The 14824-nt window shown below is 38.8% G+C and overlaps 1 protein-coding gene across 1 annotated transcript in view; it reads right to left on the bottom strand.

The window, feature by feature from the left end:
• cacna1ha (calcium channel, voltage-dependent, T type, alpha 1H subunit a) overlaps positions 1 to 14025 on the bottom strand; it is a 163760-nt gene extending 149735 nt beyond the window's left edge. Inside the window, exons 1-2 of the mRNA XM_037688512.1 lie at positions 13683 to 14025; positions 11121 to 11581 (exon numbers count right to left, since the gene is read on the bottom strand). Of these exons, the coding sequence (XP_037544440.1) occupies positions 11121 to 11557 (437 nt within the window). The 5' untranslated portion in view covers positions 11558 to 11581; positions 13683 to 14025. The remainder of the gene's footprint in view (positions 1 to 11120; positions 11582 to 13682) is intronic.
• Positions 14026 to 14824: the final 799 nt, after the last annotated feature.

Genomic DNA, 14824 nt, shown 5'->3' on the forward strand with positions numbered 1-14824 from the left:
CCCCCCCCCCCCCCCGGCCTGCCCGCTGTTCCGGCATCAGTCAGTTTACAAATTAAGCCCTGGTACAGGTGATGCAAAATTTGACCTGGTTACTTCATTATTCCTGCATTGCAGGGCTGTGAGGACCGTACAAGGAGAATAAACAGTAAATACACTAAGTAAAGCAAAAGAAGAGGAAGTTAAAGCAAGCTTTGTAAAACTTAAAATATGGAACAATTATAGACACAACTGCTAGAACAGGTGAAGGTTCTAGCAGGGTTGTTTTCTTATCACTCATCCCAAAACACGCAGAACTTAATTTGTTCTTTAACCTTTCATAAAAGTCATCTAGATGTACAGTATCGGGGCACAACGTGAGTTGGTAGCAGAACGTTTCATTATTTTTTTTTTTTAAAACAGTTGTCGATGTTTGTGCTTACTGTTTTATAAAGAACACAAAATCTGAAACCAGTCTATAGTATTTCTTTTTTTATTTTGTAAAAAGGCAGCGTCATTAATGAAGAAACACACGTCGTCCTTTTAAACTTGTTTTCAAGTTGAACTGTCGGAACACAAAAATGCACTAATAGTTCAATATTTCTCCAGTTTAACTGCAACTCCACAAAGAAGAAAAAAGTACTATCAGTTCCAGATCATCTGGAGAAGGAGTCTGTAAACACTGAGATTCAACTGCACTTGAGGTAATTCTGAAACACACACACCTTAACACCCACTTAGAGTATACTGGTTTACAAACCGTATGGAATTCAGACTTGGGCATGAATAGTCATAAACAACTGGAGGGCTGAAACACATATTTGTACCAGTAGTAGTAAATAGTAAAAAAAACAGTGTGCTGTATGTTTTAGTAGCACATCTTACAGCGTAGATGAAATCCACAAAATGCTGCAAAAAATGTCCCCAGAGACAACAGTGGGATTATTGAGAAACTGATCTTTTCACAAACCTGTAAGACCGACTTCAAAGTGAAATCATTCCAAACTGTTTTACACACTCAGTTTTATGATTTTTGAAGATTCTACAACAAAATATTCGACTTGGAGTGATGCTGTCCCATACAAAGTTGCGAGCTTTTCAAACTACGTGTATTCCCAAACGTAACAAAGGGCATTTTGTCTTCTCACTTGTTTTGTCTTCTCAGTATTACAGGACATTTTTCTCTCAACTCCATCCAGGGTGCAAAGTGAACACGTCTAAACTCTCATTGGCTTCCACTGCATCTGAGCTCAGAACTTATTGTTTTATTTTTATTTTTTTTTTTCAAACTGGAGGTAAGAGGTCCATTAAACCTGACCCGTGTGCTACATAAAACACTCGGGGCTCATAAAACCTGACGTGACAATCAGACACGGCCCTTTCAAGTATTTGGTTCAAGAATGTTTCTGAATAATGTGAGTTTTGCAGTGTTATAAGAACGTTAATGTGTTGTAATGTAGTAGCAAAAGGAAACTCTTCAAAAAGTCTTCAGTTATTTTAGTGTATATAATTTGGTCACATTTATGGATAAAGCTTTTTATTAATAACCATCATTTATTTTTTTATTTTATTTTATTGTATTTTGTGAGACACCTACCTGACCAAAACTTCAGGAATGTCAGTTTGAAAAATGTTATTTTTCACTAAACAAAGTGTTTTTTGTTTTTTTTTCAAATTGTTGCGTAAAGAAATGATAAAAACTATGTATTAGGAATAATTAAATATGTAATTTAATTTAAGACTGTTTTTGATGTTTATTTTTTATTCTTAGATTGATCATGTGAAAAATGCAGAACAATGTGAAGATTTTACTAAATTTTTCACGTTTTCTACCTTCTTTCTTGTGTTTTTTTTATTCTAAAATATAGCATAAAAGTTGCTTTTTCATCAGTTTTAAAATTCTACACATCAAAGCAATTTGTTTGAAGACATGACGTTTAGAACGTATTTACCCATTATTTCGTTCCACGTTTTTATTTTTCATGTTGTTGCTGTAAATGAGATGAATTTCAATGTGTATGAAAAATTAAAATATTTACGTTGGATAGTCAAACCTTTCTGCTCAGATCTGCTTATCGGAGGGGAAGTCTGCCTGCGCTGTTTGATTTTCACCGCCGTCATGAACTCTGGTTCTTATTTACTCGTCCTCTGGAGCACATTTCACTCAAAAACAAGATTTGAACATTTTGTTTTCGCTGATTTTTTTTGTTGTTTTTTTCATGGAGGGTATGCAGCTTCCATATTTGGAGTGTGATGAAATTTTCTGGAAGCGTGAGCCTCGCCCACAACACGATTCAGGGCAGTCGTGCACAAAGCGCTCAACCACACACTGTGGGGACCTCACAGGAGTTGCCAGCACTTAGCACGTCAGAAAGACAGGATCCCTCTGTCTCTGCAGAGATATGCACCTAACAACCCTCAATCTGCTGGTTTGATGAGCACAGGCCACATATAATGAGTCACCGGGCACACACAGATCCACTGCTCAGTATAAATACAAGACAAAGCATTGAGCCCGGCAGAGGAGGTGTGAAGCACAGGAGCCTGTCTCTCCTCACACTTCCACCTCAGGAGGCACGCTCAGGCGGCAGTGGGAGCGGGACGACCCACTGACATCAGGGGCAGCTATCTTCACTCCCCGTCCTACACGAAGACAAAAGGAATGGCGCTGATATAATGATGTTATTTCAGGAGTTACGGGAAGCAGACATGTTGGCTTTCTCACTCCAGGATGGAGGTGGTGGCGCTGTTTGATAGTAGGGGTGTAACAATACATCGATCTATGTCAATACATTGATTAAATTATAAATGGTTCAATTACATCACGGCAAAACGAAAACATAGATTCATATCGTCATTTTTAAAATTCCCAAGGCACGTCTGTGTCACCATTTCCATGCGTAGCTGCGCCCAGCGGCCGCCTTAGCAACATGGCAGCCGAGGCAGGAAATGCGTATGATGAAATTCGCTCTCCTGTTGGATTTAAATCAACGGTGTGGAAATATTTTGGATACCGACAGAAGGACGGCTCAACGGACAAAACTCATGCCGTATGCAAAAGGTGCCAGCGTGAGTTAAAATACTCGGGAAACAACAACTTTGGTTGTTCACCTGAAGAAGAAACACAGCATAGATAAGCCATGTTAGCTCCGCCAGCGTTACCGTGTCAGACAACACGCCACCTTTGACTAGTTTCTTCCCACAGAAGCTGAACAACAGTTTGAAAAGAGCAACGAGTATCACAGGTGCCATTTCTTATTTCATTTGTAAAGGTATGAGAGCAGTGTTGTCGAAAATGACGGATTTTGTGAACTGCTGCATACTTTGGAGCCAAGATTTATAATACAGTCCAGGCAGCACTTCAGTGAAACTTGTATATGAGGTTGTACAATCAATTTATTGATTTATTTATATTTAAATGAGAGGGGCATTTGATATCGCAATATATCCATTGCAGACTTGTGAATCAAATAGAATTGAAATCGTATCGTGACAGACTTGGCCATATCAATAAATATTGTATTGTCATACAAACAAATCGATATATCGCATCGTGGTAAAGCACCATATTTGTTACTGTATATTCTCTCTCAAATTACCTTTTTAAACAATCCCATAAACATTTCTAACTGATTTAGAGAACACCACTGCTGGAAAAAATTTTTTCCACTGCATCTCGCTTCTTTACAGAGAACAGGTCTAAATGCAGTTTGACAGAGGCTCCATGTGTAGGAGTGTCTTTATGGTACTGCGTTAGTAATAATTCACTTGACACGTTTTAATGTACATTATCTTTCATGAAGAATTATAGCACAATAAATCTACCCATCAGTAATGAATTAACCTTTTTGGTCTCTCCAAATAGGATCTAATAAGGTTCTTAATAAAACTGATGGAATGAGATGGATATTAGATATTGAAAGTATATAACAGCTAGTTGTTACCATCTATTGTTCATGAGGCAGAGCTCCTTTTGAATTCTTACCAGGGCTGTAAACTTTTATTTTGCATATAGATTAAAAATTAGTTGTTGGTTTGTCTTTAATATTTCACTTTAAGCTTTTACACGACTGAACAAATTACCAATAAATCAATAAATATGAATATTTTTAATGACATTTTGCCAATAAAAACCTCTATAAAATGGGATGTAAAATTATTCCTTGTTAGCTTTATATAAAACATGTTATATAAATATTGACAGTTTTGTAAAGATGAAGGGTGAACTTTACGATTGTTTGCGCCAGACAATTCTTTTATTGATTTTTGTCAAGACTATGCTGTATGTGTTAAAGGAAAAACACTTCATAATCAATGACAGTGAAGCACTGGTGAGCTTGACTGTTTAAAATTTTTAAAAATTAAGTGAAATTTAATTGTCAGATCGTCACAACATTTAGTGGAAGAAGCCAAATGTAAGAAATTGGGAAGCAAGTTCCAGAAAAAACTAAAATTTTAACAAAAACTGGTCGGAATACTGCGCAGTAAAAAGTCACATAAAAGACTATACTCACAAGAACTAGCTGGAGACAATACACAAACTGAAGAAAACCAGAAATATATGTGCAAGCAGGGGGTGATTACTGGGTGACAACAGGTGTGCTGATTTCTACTTTAAACAGGTGAAAGATGAAGAGCTGAAACAAGATAAACTGAGGGCATCTGAAGGCTTTAATCACATCTACCAGAACAGAACGGACAGCCTGTAAATTCTACATAGAATAATAGAGGAACCAATCCGGACCATTTGAAAGTTTAGTATAAAATGCCCCCAGCCAGTCAAAGCACGTGACTGCTCGTCCTGAGCCTGGTTCTGCTCGAAGTTTCTTCCTGTTTAAAGGGAGTTTTTCCTTCCCACTGTCGCCTTTGTGTTTGCTCAGGATGGGAGACTGTGACAAAGTGAAGATTCAACGCAATCTGCTGGTTTCCTTAGATAGATAACTTGTACTAATCGGCTTTTATAACGTACGTGAATGTTGCTGTTAAGTGCCCTGAGTTGACTTCTGTTGTGACTCGGTGCAATGTGAATGAACTAAATTGAACTGAATTAAAATCATTAGAAGGTTACGGAAGAAGCTTTAAAAAAGCAATGTTTTCTCTTGTGAAAAAAGCAAACTGGGCACGCTTCTTTAATGTAACAACATGGCATCCGATTCTGTGAGCATTGATATCTTACAGAAAGACATGAATATAAACAAAAGTTCATTCAAGGTTATTGAAGACACTGTAGTGTCCATCCAAAGGACTAAAGACATGCTTCACCTTGAAAAATGGACACCAAGTAGGTCCGTGTTGTTATTAGAACTGAAACTGGCCCAACCATTCCTGTTGGAGACATTACAAGTACTGTAAGCCATGTCTAATACCACTGAAGATGTTTTAAAATAATTTATTCGTGTTACTACACTACATCTTTAACATATACTTGTCCTAAACCACAGAGCTTGTCAGTCTGGGAAAACCAACCACCACTTAGGATGTAAACGCCAAAAAAATGAATAAAATAATAATCAGGGCTGCTAACTGTAACACAGCAGAGGATTAGTAGGCTGGTTTAAGAGGGAGTACAGGGAGGCACGGCTCTGAAAAAAGACAGTACAAGGGCAAAACAAAGGCAGCATCAGGCCCTGTGGCAGGGTCGTTCCAGAGAGTAACTAATACCAGGAAGCCCTGCCAATGTCTCCGGGAAAATGAACCATATTAGCAGACGGGCATGACATTTTATTGCTGTTTCATTTTTTGCAGAGTCAAGAAGAGCTTAAGGACATGCTGGTGGTCTTAAATGTGAACGTGGGGCCAGATTAATACATACATCCCCACTTGTCAACAATTTAATGGAGAGACAGGAGCAGAGTGATCATCCAAAGAGTCTAGTTTTCTTTGTGATAAAACTTCAGAAAGATTCAATTTCTACAATCATAAAGTTTTAAAGGGAAATGTTTGTTGAAGTGTGACTTTAATCAGAAGTTACATAAAAATAACCAATTTTTATACTAAGCTGGGGATTTTCATTGCTTTGAAATTAAAAAAGTTCAAAAACAAACATTTTTGTCTTCAAATCATAATGTAGAGTATTGTGGGTGAGCCAATAGGAGCTAAACATAACTAGAGAATATGAATGCTTGTTGCAGGAGAACTTGCTGAAAAACAGCTTAAATTAGTTAAACGCATGCTGAACTGTAGATGAAATGGACGAACAAGCCTAAATTATCAGAAGAAAGCAGATGGAGCAGACATTTGTGGAATTAGGTTTAAATAAGCAGAAATTAGCATAAAATTAGGAAATCAGCTAAAAAAGCTAAAATTAGCAGTAAATAGATAAACATCTAAAAAGTAGCCAAAAAGGCAGACATAAGCTTAACCTATGAGAAGGAAATGGAAAGAGCTGAAATGAGCTAAAACAATGTGGAATTAGCTGAAGAAGCTAAAATTAGCATAAACAGCTAACAAGTAGCTGAAATAGCAAAAAAAAAGCTGAAAGTAGCAGAAAAAGTTGAAATTATCATTAAAAAGTTAATTAGGCTGAAAGTGGCAGAAATTACCAAGAAAAATTAACTTTATCTGAAAACACCTGAAATTAGCTAAAAAAAAAAAAAGCTAAAAATATATCTGAAAAGTTAGAACTAGCTTAAATTAGCAGAAAAAGACAGAAAGGACAGGTTTTGCAGAATTTGGCTGAAAGAGGCAGATATGAACACAAAAACTTTAAACTGTCTGAATAAAGCAAAAAATAATAATTAATTTAAAAAAAAACAGCTGAAAAGCAGCTAAAAAGACAGAAAGAAGTTTAATTATTGGAAAGAAGTGGAGGTAAAACAGTTTTGCTGAATTAAGCTTAAAGAAGTTGAAATGAGTGCAAAAAATGTGGAATTAGCTGAAAAAGCATAAATTAGCATAAAAACAGCTATATAGTAGCTGAAAAAGCTGAAACTAAATAGTTCACAAAGCTAAAGTTGCTCCAACAACAAAAGTCATAGCAGGATTGTCCTGAAAGAGCTGAATGTTTTATGATTTGTTGAAATAGCTTAAAATATTGTGGAACGAAAAAAATGCCGAAAATGTACGGAAGAAAAATGGATCACATTAGAGTGAAAAATTAGACTTTTACGCAAATCCTTAAAAAAAAATAAAAATTGCCAAATAACATAATAAAAAGCAACTTTTATAGTTTGTTTTTACGCATAGTTGTAAAGTAATTGATGGTGTCGTGAGACAAAAAAATCTCTGGTTTTATCGGAGACCATTTTTTTCTCACTGCTTAAAATCCTGCGTGTCAGGACGCTAAATTGAGTGTCTACGATTATTTCCTTCATTTGTCTTTGCCTTGACCCTAAAAGAATAAAGATGACAAAGCAGGATTGGAAGACACATTTTTCAAGCAACAAGTTGAAATAAAAACTATCATCTAAATTATTTTTATGCAGGACAAGCATTCAATGGGCTACTCAATGATTTTTTTTTAAACACCAGTGTGGATATAAAACTAAACTCAGCGCTGCAATCACAGCCAGAAGGAAGCCACACATGCTCCAGTGTTTACATGCAGCCCCTTGAGCAAAGCAGTTCATTATTGATGATAAGCACAATAAAAATGATAAATGACAACAGCTGTTGTGCTGAAACACCATCCTGATAATTGTGAACAACCCTTGTTTATTGTCTCTAGTAATTAATGACTTCTCAGTACAAATAAGTTGTTCTGCAGCACAGAAACGTCTGGATTTTATGTGTTCTACTTCTGTTTATTGCTGTTTATTCGTTATTACATATCCAGAATATGGGTTGATGTAAAGCTGGGGTAAAAGGTAGTTTTTGTTTTGCTTTTATGTCGCCAAAGTACATTTATTAGGATGTCAGTTTCTTTGTGTGAGTAAGCGACAGAGCATTGATGCTTTTAATAATATTTACAAAGCCCACTGGGGACCACCTAGTCGGACTGTTTATAGTGGGTCATGCTTACACACCTCCACATAGAGACCCTGAAGAATGGACGACACAGAGTTGTCTTGTGAGATTAGCTCTTATGACATGATCTGGCTACAGTCTTACACAAGCAATTATTAAATCAGTGCCAGGCATGTGACAGTGTGATAGCCGTGATCTCTTTTTAAAACTAGCCCACCCTCTCAGCACAAACATTTGAAAACCCAAACGTCTTACTCTATCAACTCTTAAAGAGAGAAGCAATGAAAGGCCTTGCATTCCTCGCCAACGTTCATGCCAGAGTTTTAAACTGAGATCAGCTTATCTAGAAACGTTACTGTTGGGGCCATTTTGGTTCAGTCTTTAAAATAACGTTACGCGCCTTCGCACACAATATTGCAAAGTCTTGCGCAATCTGTTACGCCTTGAGGTAGGTTATAGGAAGGACACTCGGCTACTATCACACTGTTTTAATTGGTGATATGTGACTTATTTGTGCTGCTGATTAGCCATGCTGCTGATCTCATGCTGTTGTATTCATTCATACCCATCTGCTCACCACAGACTCATGTTCGGGCTGCTGTTTAATATACTGTTTTACGTTTGTTTAGCGTATATCCTTATATACTGTTTCTTTTTATACTTTATATTTTTGCTGTTTTTGGTTGTACCTGGGACCTTGAGTACACAATTTCGTTCCACCTCATGCACCACATGTGATGCGAATGACAATAAACTTGAACTTGAATTTCAGCTCACTATCTGTACCCGGCGTAAAAATAAATGCCAAGTCTTTGTGCGACTTAGTTCGCTGTGGTGACCCCTGAAGAATGGAGCAGCCGGAAAAAAAAAAAAAAACATCTATAAAACTGAACTTTTTCTTAGGTTGATTCACTGCGGCAGCCATCTTGAACAGTGTTTACTACAATAGGCGATCGGTTGAAGATGTGCAACCAATTATTGCTTTCTGAAAGTTTCAACAAAGTCTTTTCCACATTTTTACAACCTCGATCCAAAAGGAGACAGTTCGACACACAATGGAGTCACATTGAAAATAGATGAGGACAACGCAACTTCTGGATGCTGACCACAGAAATAGACACCTGTCAATCAAAAGTGGTCCTATAGGCTGAGAGGAGTTCAGTCAAAGTTTGGGATACTGGATGAAGGTAAAATAAATTAGTTCATCTCACAGCCAGTCACAAAGTGTGACCATATCGAGCTCCAAACACATCTTCTCAGTGTGTGGCAGAGCATGTCACTCACATCCTCCTTACCAATACACAGAATCAGTTCAGTCGCTGCCAGAAACGCCAGCTCACCTGAAGCCAGGTAAAATCAGATCCCTGCTGAGCTCCTCTCAAGAGGAGGGTCGTGAGGAAGAGCTGGCTAACGCACACTGACCTTTTCCGGACGGATCATCGACGTGGGTCAAAGCTTCGTCACGGCGTCACGCTGAACACCACGTGATTCATCAGTTTGTCTTTCTAGAAAGGGATCATCTTTGTTGATTAACGCAAAGCAACTCAGTCTTTGCATGTGATGCACTGATTAAACTACTGCTGTATCATACTGTTGATTTTTTTTCCTTGTGTTTAGCATTTTAATTTGTTTATAGCACCAATAAAACTGGCCTTCTCCGCTCATTTTACTCTGCAGTATTTGTTGGGTCTGAAGCTCAAACACCTCGTCGGTTCACCTCCAAAGGGCTCGTTTCTGCACTCTTCAGACCACCATTGCTATAACACTCACACAAACATGTTCCATCACAGCAACAGTTCAACGAAAAATCTGCAGAAGATTTTTTTTTTTTTTTAGATAGAATATTCAGAATTTGTTGGAATGTTATAACCAAACTTGTATTTTTACATTTTCAGTACCCTTCAAATTAGATCTGAAGTATACAAACGTGTAAAGATTTAATACACCACACTCATTTAACTGGACAAAAAGTGGAAACTTATAGCAGTCATTAATCTTTAGTTTCTTTTTGCATTCACCTTCTGTTCATTTTGGTCTCTTCTAGTTTATTAAACGCCTCACAGATAGATATAATACAAGGAAGATGTTCCGCTAAACAGTAATAATAAAGATAGAGGGGATGCAATCAGGATGTCTGTGGCCAATCATTGGTTACTAAGGATGATAACTATAGGACAACACTAGTCACCCATTAACTCTCATTATTTACAGATGGTCAAATAAAGCCAATTATTTCCTGGTCTACTGGGCTCAGCTTTGCAGGGTGGTGGGAGTTGGTAGAAACTAAAAGTTAGAAAAGCAGTATGACCAAGACTTTTAGCTTTGCTCATATTGTTCACAACACATTATTATTTCCCAGTTTTTGAAATGAATGGTATTCAGTTATGGCATTAATTATTCTGAATTATAAATGACTAGAGGTAAGGGGTGTAGTTTGTGATCAACAGAAAGATGTTTTAGAAAATGACGTGGAAAAAATCCAAAAGGTCTCTGTGTTACAAATTGTCACAGACTGGTATTTTACACTGTCTTTTTTTTTTCTTGTTGTAATGAACAGTGATGTATAATCCAAGAGTTATAGGAAATTGGACAGTAAAGAAACCATTCAATGAGCTATTAAGAGTAAAAAGCACAACTTTTAGAACAAAATGTAAAGTGTGGAGACAGAGCTATAAACACTGTCATGTTCTGTGTTTGTCAGTGCTAAACTAACTAAAAACAGTGTTTGCTGTCAAAGTCGACCAAATAACAATAAATGATGATTAAATCAAAGATTTGCTAACACAAAGTCATTTTGCCTTCAGAGAACTATGTCTGTGAATGTATGAAACCGTCTCACGTGGATCTAATCCCGAAACTATAAAAAGACCATTCCATTATGTTAAACCACACCAGGCTAACGAGATTTGTCCTGAACAACCAACTGACTGGGTTTGGTATCGTCTTTATCAAGTCAAGTCAATTTACCAAACACTAAACTTGTCCAAATATCACACCAACAAAGAAGAGAAGCTCAGAATGAAGCTATATTCTATCACCTAGAAAAGGAAGACAATCCAAACATGTGCAATTAGACCAAAGTGAAGCATCACAATGGACCAGCCATGAACATCTGCACATCCAGTGGTTTGTACTTGAGTGTTTCATTCCAGCTGTGAAAGCCTTCACACACAACAGTTAGAGGACATATTTAGTCTTACCGGCTGGCGGCGTTAGAGTTCCCGTGTTTGAAAGGATATGGGTTACAGACCATGCGAAGACACCAGTTGCGTGGCCTCGTTGTTTGCTTAAGGCAAAAGAAAGCCACGGGAGTCAGGGCGGGGTACGGCTGCTGCTCCTCGTCCTCAGAGACGCAGTCCGGGTCACGGATGGGAGCTGTGATTCGAACTCCCAGCGTTGGTCCAACTTCCACCTCCAGCTCCGGCTCCTTCTCTTCCTGAACTTCAGCGCTCCACTCAGCTCCTTCTCCTGGACGACTACAGCCCCTCTTTCCCTTCTCCACCACCACCTCCTGGTCCTCCTTCTTTTCCTTCTTCCCCTCGCCCTGGTCTCCTCCAGGGTCAGCATCATGACCCGGGGGCTCACTTTTTACAGGAAGCCTCACGTCGTCCTGCACCTCCCCCTGCTCCTGGCACTCATCGTACTGAAAGCGCACTCTCCCCTCGCCATCAGTCATGATAGGGCATCAGGCAGAGCCACTCTGAGGGGGGGTCAGAGGAGGAGGTGGGGAGGGATGGACAGCAGACAGGTGGGGGATGGATTATGTGTAAAGAAACAAGGGAAGGGTGAAATACAGATCAGTTTAGCCATAAAAAATATTTTGTCAGCAATCAGTTTTCATTTAGAGTCCTTTTTCTTAAAATGCGCAAATTATTCATTGAAATGTGAATTTTGATCAAAAACAGTGAGCTATGATGTGACAAACGTACAGTTATGAAGACAATGTTCTAAAAAAAAATTCCCTACTATAAATTCCCCCATAAACAAGAACAGTAGTGAGAAAACCCAGCCCGCTCTGGAGCTCTGCGGCTCCGACATACTTTACAGAACAAACATCGTTCAAGGCTTAATGGGGTCGCAGAAATGTGAACCCAACCGGACTGAACTGGCATTTTGATATCCGTACTGGTTTTTACACAAACACGCTGTAAATTTGACCATTTCCAGAAAGTTTTCGATGAATTGTTCAACTGACACTAGGGTTTGAAATCTCTCAATGTTAGCATATTTCACAAACTCTATTTAATGTCCACATGTACATGAAGTACATTTAGCACATGTACAAGTTACACAATGGTACTTTAGTCTTCTGCTGTAGGACGTATTCTTTTCTCCTAAATCCCATCAGCAAAAAGCACTCAAGCTTCCATCCATCCATCCATCCATCTTCTTCTTTTCAGGTCATGGGGGTCCACTGGTGCCCATGTCCAGCAGTCACTGTGCAAGAAACGGGGGACACCCTGGACAGGTCTCAGTCCATCATGGGGCACATTCACTCTCTCACTCACACCTAGGGACAATGCAGAGTTACAATAAGCCTAACATGCATGTTTTGGTCTGGAAGAAACCGGAGTACCTGGAGTAAACCCATGCATGCACGGAGAGAACATGCAAACTCCACCCAGAGAGACCCCCGTCTGGATTTGATCCAGCGACCTGCTTGCTGAGAGGAAACAGTTCTATCAACTGATCCACCCACCCACACTGCCATAGGTTTCAATTATTAAACTGGAAATAAAGGTAACGGCTCATTTAAACTTGTCATATCCTCTACAATAAAACATTTGAGAATTGAAAACATTCAATGTGGGACCATTAGTCTTCCATCGCTCACAGGTTTGAAAGAATTTTAAAGATGCGACTTGTAGATTTTGTGCAGTGACTTTTAGTATAAGGTTTACTTTTTATTCTGTTTCTGTCTGTCGTTTTTAGAAAGTGCCATCAGGAAGTGACAGGCACGAGTGTGCAGTTACCATGGTGACCTTAATGAGCCACTGGCCGCTGCTTTAACATGTTTTATTTTCATCTTGATTCTCTTTACGCTTCTTATACGAATTTACCTTATATATCAATTTTTTCATTGCATAAAATAGATTATTATTGGAATAAATTTGATGCTGGAGTTGTGGGCACACGTTTTAAAATCCCCAGTACATTTCTGATGCACGTATAGTTAAAAGACGGACTTGGCAAACGCCAAATAGTTTTTAAACGCTTCATCTCAGCTGTTTGGTGCAATATGAGGCCATGAGTGTGTCATGCCACAGATTTCTCATGTAATAATGTGGAAATGGGGATTTTCATTGCATGTCTTCCTGTTGCTATGTGATGGAACAGATGGACCACTCTGTCTCTTTGCTCTGCTGAAGGTTTGTAGCCCATCATTCAGTGGTGCAGGGTATATGCGCCAAAAAAGAGGAAAGAAAGCCATTTATGCCACACTAATCCTGATTATTATATTAAATGGAATAACATGGAAAAGGAAGAGACATTAGTCATGATAATCCAGCGCTCTTGGGAGTTTTAATGGTTTTTTGTCAAGCACATGAGAGAAAAGCGCATTATTTGTGAGAGCTCATGAAGAGTTTTTAATTATTATTATAAAAGAAGGAAATATTAAATACAATTTGACATGAACAGTAACTAAAAAGTTGCGTTTTTATGTTGTGGCAAATTTTTAAAAAAGTGCAGGAGGGAACGGGAGCGCTCCTCTTTGTGTGGCTTAAAGAAAGTGGATCTGTTGGTTTGAAACGTCGCATCTCAAGCAAACATAGAAACTTGTCAGTTCTTTTTTTAAATACCTTATTGAGACGGAATCGGGAGTTCCCATAAGCATGATCCGTGACTTCCCGTCGCGCACGCAGCCTTTCTCAGCAGCGCGGAGCTTCTCCTCCTCTCTCTGTGTTCCGCTCCTCCGGTTGCTCTTTCTTTTCGCTCCTTTGTGATCAGAGACGATCCGGAGGTGAAGAGGAGGAAGTCACCTGAAGTGGTCTCTGATCTGCGCCCTCAGTCCAAGACCGCAACATCTAATCCATCCGTGCGTCCATCCGTGCGTCCATCCATCCTCGCTGAGTTGTTGGAGAGGAAGGCGCGCGGGTGGGTCCGGGCGCGCGTGGGCTGCTGCTGTTGCTGCTGCTGCGCTGGAGCTCTGTGGATCATGTGACGCCGAGGAAACTTGGACCAGGACCTGAAGCCCCCCCCCCCCCCCCCACACACCCACACACACACACACACACACAACTCGGTGTCCGGAGCGATTTTCACACACACACACATGCATATACGAGCGCACAAGCTTTGGGGAAGAAATCGAGCAAAATAAATAATTAAATAAATAGTCGATCTGTGCGCGCGAGTACTATGATCAAATACAGTCAAAAAATCCGAAAAAAATGTTGTTGTTGTTGGTGGTGATGTCATCACTCTCCCTGTTGACTTTTTTTTTTTTAATGTTTTTCTGCATCTATCAACCCTTCATGCTTTTTAATCAAAGCTTTAAGTTCATTCAGGTGAGTTTGGTTTCTGTAACTTGTTTTATTACTTACAGAATATTTAACTTATTTTGGTTAAATGGGTGGATGGATGGATGGATGGATGGATGGATGGATGGATGGATACTGTTATTGCCAAGCATACAGTCTAATATTTCTCAGGTTTGAAAGTTGCCCACCTGCTTCATCTATTGCTGATTCACACTCGTGCCTAAACAGTCACACACGTGTGTGTGCCATCAAAATACGCAGATTTTCAATGTTTTTGTTTTCTTTTTCATATCTGCATCATCTATGAGTTAAATAAAAAAGATTAAATACCTTAAGCCTACCACGTAATTTGTTATAAATTGTTGAAATCAGCAGAATTATTTTGTTGCCAACAATTACGAGTTGTTTGTTTACAGTCCAACAGCACTTTGGACAGTTTTGGCTTGAGATGAACTGAAGTG

The sequence above is a fragment of the Nematolebias whitei genome, chromosome 15 (genome assembly GCF_014905685.2).
Source record: "Nematolebias whitei isolate Nwh7 chromosome 15, NemWhi1, whole genome shotgun sequence".
NCBI lineage: Eukaryota > Metazoa > Chordata > Actinopteri > Cyprinodontiformes > Rivulidae > Nematolebias > Nematolebias whitei.